Source organism: Ursus maritimus, unplaced genomic scaffold (assembly GCF_017311325.1).
Source record: "Ursus maritimus isolate PB19 unplaced genomic scaffold, ASM1731132v1 scaffold_34, whole genome shotgun sequence".
NCBI classification, from domain to species: Eukaryota; Metazoa; Chordata; class Mammalia; order Carnivora; family Ursidae; genus Ursus; species Ursus maritimus.
This window is the reverse complement of record NW_024426008.1, coordinates 19,301,287-19,308,285: the sequence shown is the minus strand read 5'-3', so window position 1 is coordinate 19,308,285 and position 6,999 is coordinate 19,301,287. Positions and strand designations below refer to the sequence as shown.

Sequence of the window (6,999 nt, the reverse complement as noted above, 5' to 3'; positions counted from 1 at the left end):
CCCCCCACCATTCTGGTGGAATCTGAAACAGAAGATCCATGCAGGGTCAGGAGGTCATGGCACACAAGATACTGGTGTTCCGGGAATTCTGATGTTTCCTTGGGATTCTCTTTTTACAGATCGGTGTCCTTTTTAGGACTTCCTTTAGAAAAGTCATGGTCTTTTTGGCGGGGGGGGGGGGGGGGGGGGGGAGATCTTTCTCTATTACAAATGAGGAAATGAGACCCAGAGAAGTTGAATGAATTACTTAGGGTCACTAAGAGATAAACCACGGAGAGCCAGGTCTGATGGCACAGAGTGATTAACCCACTGCACCCTGGAGTTAGGGAGATGTGGCTCTTTCCAACCTGGACAAGTTACATGACTCTTCTAAACTTCAGCTTTATCATTTGCAAAACATAGAAGACACCTTGCGAGGATTAACGATACTATTTCTAGAAAACGTTCAGCACAGTGCCTGGTGCACAGGAAGAAGCCAGCCATGGTGACGGTGCTGGTGACGGTGCAGGGGTGGGTGGGTGGCAGTGGGAGTTGGAGGTGGTGACGGTGGTGGTGGCTGGTGCTGACAGTGGCAGTGACAGTGGGAGGGGTGGCTGGAGCGGGAATATGGAAGGAAAGAAGAAGCAACAATAGCAACCAACCACTGCTTATATTCCTACTGCTGGAGCAATTTAAGGGGGATGGCGAGCAAAAGAAGACTCCTACTTAAAAATCTGAGGTGGCGGCACTGCTAAGACCCTCTTGGATTGTAAATATTTGCTTTGTGCTCAGTGACGTTTGGCGGATTTTATCAGGGTTGTTTAAAGTCCGAATTCCACAACCACATTGTAATTAACTACCCTAATACGTGAAAAGAGACCTCATACGTTGAATTCTAGACCTGGTCTGAAAACGAATGCAACCATCACGTGATTTCTGTTAACCGTTCCAGTGAAGACGATCAGAGCACTAACACCTCTCAATTCTCCCACATTTAACTTGTTGACCCTTCTGTGCTGGGTTGGCAACTGCTCCAGGAATCCATGCGAACCAGCGTGTCTAGTGATGTCCCCAGCAGAAGACAAATGACATACAACACATGATCACAAAACCCGGAATGTACAGGAGCCAAGCTGTCTCACTTGGCGATGAGTCTGACAGCATACCATGGTAAGGAGCAGGACGCTGGAAGAGAAGGAACCAGCAACAACACAGCTGTCTGTGGGACACTCACCTGGTTACAATAATGTTTGATGAGGTTAAATACAAAGCCACGATCCATGAGTGAGAGAAGGTCATACAAGAAGAAAGCCAGGCTGATGTTGATCTTTTCTGCCTGTTCGTTTTCCTTAAAAACAAACCAACACCCAAATCATTTTGTGGCAAACCCTGATCACGAACAACCAGGTCCCTGGTGGGAAAGCCCGGAAAGACAAGTCCTATTATTTCAGGCAATGTCCCTGGGGGAGACATGGGGCAAAGCTGGTGACCCTGCGAATTGCAGCAAATATAAGTGGGCCCTTAGCAGGTGCCGTGAGTGTTGGGTAGAAGCAAGCAATTCTTCCTTTATGGTTAAATATTTAGGTACATTTCTTTCAGTCTTCTTTTTCCCTGCATGCATATTTATATATTTATAATTGAGCTCGTTCTCTATACACAATGTTGGGCCTCAAATTTTTTCATTCAACATTATACTATGAACGTCTTCCCACGGTTTTACCATTTCTTCAAAACCTGTTTTTAATGGCTAGCTCATATTTTTTCATATGCTTCCATAACTTATTTGATTCTGGTAACCACCATTTTGGCAAAACTAACATGCAAAGTATCCACTACCTTCAGTGGGACAGATTCTTAATTTATAAGGATTGTTGAGAAAATCTCATCAGGATACAAGGATTGGTTTTTACCTAAGGAATTCTTTCCCTCTAATTAGGCAGCATTCCCAGCTTAAGAGGGTCAGAGTTAGACACGGTAGAGTGAACTCTTGCATGAACTGAGGCCAGGTCTTTGGTTTTGGTTATTTCTCAGTGCTCGTGTTTATGAGAGATTTTACAGGACTTCAGAGCACCTGGGGATTCACTTTTTCATATTTATGTCCTTCATTTTCAGAATGATAAATCACTTTTCTCTGCCTCTATTGAAAATATGATTTTAAAATATTTTCCTTTTGTTCGGATGTGCCGTTTGCAAATTCAGGCCAAGCTGAGCAGCCCCTGGGATGGAGAGAGCCCTGACGCAGAAGTTTCCACAATATCTCTCAGTGACAAGTCCGCCTGTTCCAGGATCCTGCAGAGGGACCATTCCTGGGCAGTTTACGTAACTGTCTGAACATTCTGGGCTTGGAATCTTCAGTCCTGGCTTTGCTGCTAGCTGCGTGGCTTTTGGAAAGTCTAACAACCTCACTGTGCGTCCTTTTCCATGCCTGCCAAAACGGAGACACCACGGCCGCACTGAGACAGTTTGCCTCAAGAAATAACCAGACGGAAATCTCCTGAGCACTGGGTACTCGACAAATTCTTAATAATGATAAAGGTATTAATAATGACCACTGCTGCCTCAAATTTTATAGTTGCCTTTTAATTGTTCTACTTCCTTTTATTCATTTTGCAACTTTCTATTTTGACATAATTTCAAATACAGAAAAGGTGCAAGAATATAGTACAAAGAATTCCTATTTGCCCTTCGACCAGATTTATCAATACTTCACATTTGGCTACGTTAGCTTTATCATTCTCTGTATATAATGATTTTTTTTTTCAGAGTCATTGACTCTGAGAGTAGGTTGCAAAAATCATCCCCATTACGTCGTACATAATACATCAAGACGTATTTTCTAAGAATGAGAATACTCCCTCACGTATCTATAGTGACAATCCCCCAGCGCCACCCCAGAGTCCCATCCAGTATAATAACTGCGCTCAGGTGTCATGTTTATTTAGTTATATTTAAATTACTGTCTTAAGAGGACACTTTTTTCCCTGCTTACGGAAATAGCAGACGCACAAGGTCAAAGATTTAGAAAATAAAGAATAAAGGCCCAGTTACCTTCTGAGGTTTCACTAAAAGGGCTGCAGTCTCCGAGGTGACCACATTAACAATAGTAGTTATGTCATCTTTGAAACGGTCAGAAAAACGAGTCCTCCGAAAATTGTCCCGTTTGTCCATGTTATGCACGTACTGCGCCATGCTTTTCACCTACAGAGGGGGTGGGGGAAATGCCAACAGAGAAACTGGTGAGCTGCTTGTACACTGGGGGAAAGGGGGAAAGACTTGAAGAAAAGCTCATGAACAGGGGACTTTCTAATACTTTATCTGCGCTGGTGGTTGCCCAAGAAGGACTTGACAAAAAATGCTGTGGCCGCACAGAGGGTTACCATGGTGGCAAGAGGTGGGAAGGATGTCCTCTTCTTGACCCCAAGTCAGGGGGCTTCCTCCTTTAGCTACAGTGTTAGAAGACTCCCCTTCCCTCAACCGCCCATAGGAAGGCAGACCTAGCCTGGGCTCCTGTTCCCATTCAGGCACTGCTTGATGGTGACACCAACACAGAAGGAACTGTCTCTGATACTGTTTTGATGTGAACTGAAGTCACTTCTGTCCCCGAAATGGCAATAAGGAGAAGAGGGGACAAATGCTCCTCTTGAGTTTCAAGTTGAAACAGGAAGCACAGTTTTCCAGAAACAATTCTATATTATGCTAGCTGGAAACTTAACCACTATTGGGAACAGTGCCTCTAGGAGAAGTTATGTTTTGAATTCAATTAAGACTACCTTGCTTTATATATCTACCTAAAATATATATTTATATATTTAAAAGATATGTATTAAAGGGGCGCCTGGGTGGCACAGCGGTTAAGCGTCTGCCTTCAGCTCAGGGCGTGATCCCAGCGTTCTGGGATCGAGTCCCACATCAGGCTCCTCTGTTATGAGCCTGCTTCTTCCTCTCCCATTCCCCCTGCTTGTGTTCCCTCTCTCGCTGGCTGTCTCTATCTCTGTCAAATAAATAAATAAAATCTTTAAAAAAAAAAAAAAGATATGTATTAAAATACACAACAACATACAACACCAGCTCAATGCCTACCACCACTTAAAATCAGGATCATGTTTTGTTTTTTGGACTTCCTCTTGAGGCCAGGAGATTCGTGGGTAATACAGGCCCCTTTGACATGATCTGAGGTCGTGTCTCCTCCTTGTTAGAAGTTCCTTAGACCTATCAGGAACACTCTGATGGGCAAGACTGGGAGTTCTTACCCTTGGATGCCTACCCTCTGAGGTCATTTTCGTGAATGTGCCCAGGCTAGTCAGATAATCACTGCAGAAAGAAATGGCCCTAGGAGTTAACTGCCCAACTTTGCCTGAAGATGACCCCCTAGGTCAGGGCTGGAAGCAGAGGGGACAAAGCCAGTTATATGGGAAAAATGCTCTCCGCTCCTATGATGTGAACTGAAGTCACTATATGGGAGAACGTTCATGAACTGCCAGTAGCTTTCTGGTTCTAAGAATGCAGGGCCAACAATTTTCATCAGCATTGAGACAAGCAGAGATAAAAAACAGAGAGAAGGTGAAATAAGAAGAGAATAACACACAGGCTTTATGTGTTTTCTGTTTTCAGATAATTCCATGGCCAGCTTGGAGAAGACCTAAGAACATAAGATCCTAAGCCCAGGGTAAGGACCATGGATTCTCTTCACTGTAGAGCCCTGCCCTGTTCTGGACACACAGATGAGTCTGTACCTCACAGAGTCTCACATACTTGGTGGGAGGGAGGATCAGGATGAGAGATGGGGACTGGGCTCCATTTTTGTCTGACCAAAGTGACTCTCTCACGATGCTCCTAACAAAGGACCTAGGAAAGACAAGCCCTCTTTGTTTTGACCAGCCCCCATCCTGATTTTCTTCTGGCGAACTCACCCTAGCACCAGACTTTTAGAACTCACTGTTGTATCCGGCTCCTGCCTGCTGAGCTTGGCCATCCTACAACCAAATAAATAATTCTCACAATACCGTACTTCCAACTAATGGCCTCTTTCCAGACTGTAAGTCACTTGCCAGCTACTGTGTCCTTCGGCTCTTCAGAGAAGAGCATCCAGTAGAAATAAATACTATTGGATGCTTGGTCTATTATTTGTAGGGGGGGTGAGGCAGGAAAATACTTTCCCCCCCATTGGCCTTCATGACCCATTGACAGCAGGGGTACCTCTAAAGAACCTGTTGGTGCAAAACTTCATGTTCTGAGCAAACTAGGTCACCTATTTACCTGTGGGTCCCCAAAGTCTGGCTCAGCAGTTTCTAGAAGAACAGGGATTTATTCATTAGCAAGCGTGAAATTGGCCCAAGGCCTGTGTTCAACAGCTCCGATGCCAAAGTAGCTGTTCGTTAGCGGTTGGGCATTAACACATTTGAAGGGTGTTAGATGGCACAGGTTGTTGGCTAAGTCTAAGGAGGTGGTCCTTTCTTTCTCTTCAGGCTTCTTGGGAAAAAACCTGTTTTGGTTTTTAAACAACTTCCTGAGCATCTGTAAAGCAAATGCACCCACAATGCACGGAGGACTGCGCACCCTGTCTGGGTCTGGGATCAGTCTCCTTGGCAGAGCTCTGGCTGGGGCTCATAGCCTCCACCTACCTCCACCCAGCACCAAGATCCATTTCTTGGTGTTTTGTGTCAATCTCTGAACCTTGGGAAGCTGATCTCTACGGACTATATTGCTCAGGCCTCCTTGTCCTTGGGCTTCTGCTTGGAGTTGGCCAACAGGAGGTACCAGCAGGGGGTCAGTGAGGGAGAGGACACAGAGGCACATGCTCACTCCGCTGCCCTCATCTGGGCCATGGCAAGCTCCTGGCAGTGACGACATTTCTGTAGGACTCCAGCTCCTGTCACGGGGATCCTCTGCTCTGTCTCAGCTTTCTCCAAGTCTCAGTTACACTGTTCCCTACCTTTGATTCTCTAGAGCTAGACTGGATAAAGACTCCTCTCTGGGTGCCCCAACAACCGCATGCTCACACCCTGGCACCGTCCCTTTGATGAATGCTTTTCTGTCAAGCCTTCTGAGTGATGCCAATGGTGTCTGGCCAGGACCCTGACACACTTAGGTTACCACATGCAGAGCCCTGGGGCACCAGTGTCTTGGGAGATCTGCCTGTTGACCAACCCCTTCCATACGCTCAGATCGGCAGGAGCTTTCTTTCCAACGACCTCATCTGTTTACCATCAAGGACGCCTAGAGGGAAGGAGAACCATCAGCTTTAGCTTTTGCTTCCACTCCCAGAGTCCTAGGAAATAAATGTGCAAGATCAAAAGCAATTTTCACCTTTTTCCTAGGTCTTAGCTCCATGCAGTTAAGGCCAGTAAAGCGGACAAAGACTTTGACAGACCTGGAGATGCCTCCTTATAGATACCACATTTCTTCCAATCCCATTTTTGTACTGGAAAGGTAGAAAACCCTGACCTCAAGGCTGCTTGAGGATTAGATGAAATGAAGCTGAAAATGGCGCCCGGCGCATACACAGTAAAATGCACAGTACATTTTGGATGGGATTAGTTTTCCTTCCTCAGGGATACCAGCTGTTATGGGGATTATATGAAGGACAGAGTCACTGGGACACCTGCAGACCATACAAACTTGCCTTCAAGACAGAGCTCTAGGATGCCAGGCGGAGCCACTCACGCCTCCAAAGGCTGAGTTTATTCTGGTTGGGAATGGCATAAACGTAGCAACGGTGCATAAAGTTGACTTCTGAATCCAAAGTTGACTTTATGAATATAAAATACGCATGCTGTTAATAAGTTGGGCTAAGGAAGTGTTTTGTAACTTTGAGCTTCCAAGGAGAGGCAAAATGGCAGAGGAACAGAAGCTGGACTAGAGCCCTGAGCGTCTGGCGCTCAGCGGCTGAGACGGCTGGGCAAACCCTACTGAGCCTTGGTTTCCTGTGTGTGCGGTAGGGATGACTCCTCACGGTACTTACCACAGGTCTTCACTGAGGTTCCAAGGACACATGAAAGAGCCCTGAGAGCTGCTACTGGA

At 45.8% G+C, this 6,999-nt stretch overlaps 1 protein-coding gene across 2 annotated transcripts in view; it reads right to left on the bottom strand.

The window, feature by feature from the left end:
- The window catches only part of DOCK8 (dedicator of cytokinesis 8), a 220,386-nt gene that overhangs the window by 57,329 nt on the left and 156,058 nt on the right, over positions 1-6,999 (bottom strand). For both annotated transcript variants that reach the window (XM_040620284.1, XM_008690931.2), the window contains 2 exons: positions 3,028-3,177; positions 1,214-1,327 (listed from right to left, as the gene is read on the bottom strand). In XM_040620284.1, coding sequence (XP_040476218.1) covers positions 1,214-1,327; positions 3,028-3,177 — 264 coding nt within the window. The remainder of the gene's footprint in view (positions 1-1,213; positions 1,328-3,027; positions 3,178-6,999) is intronic.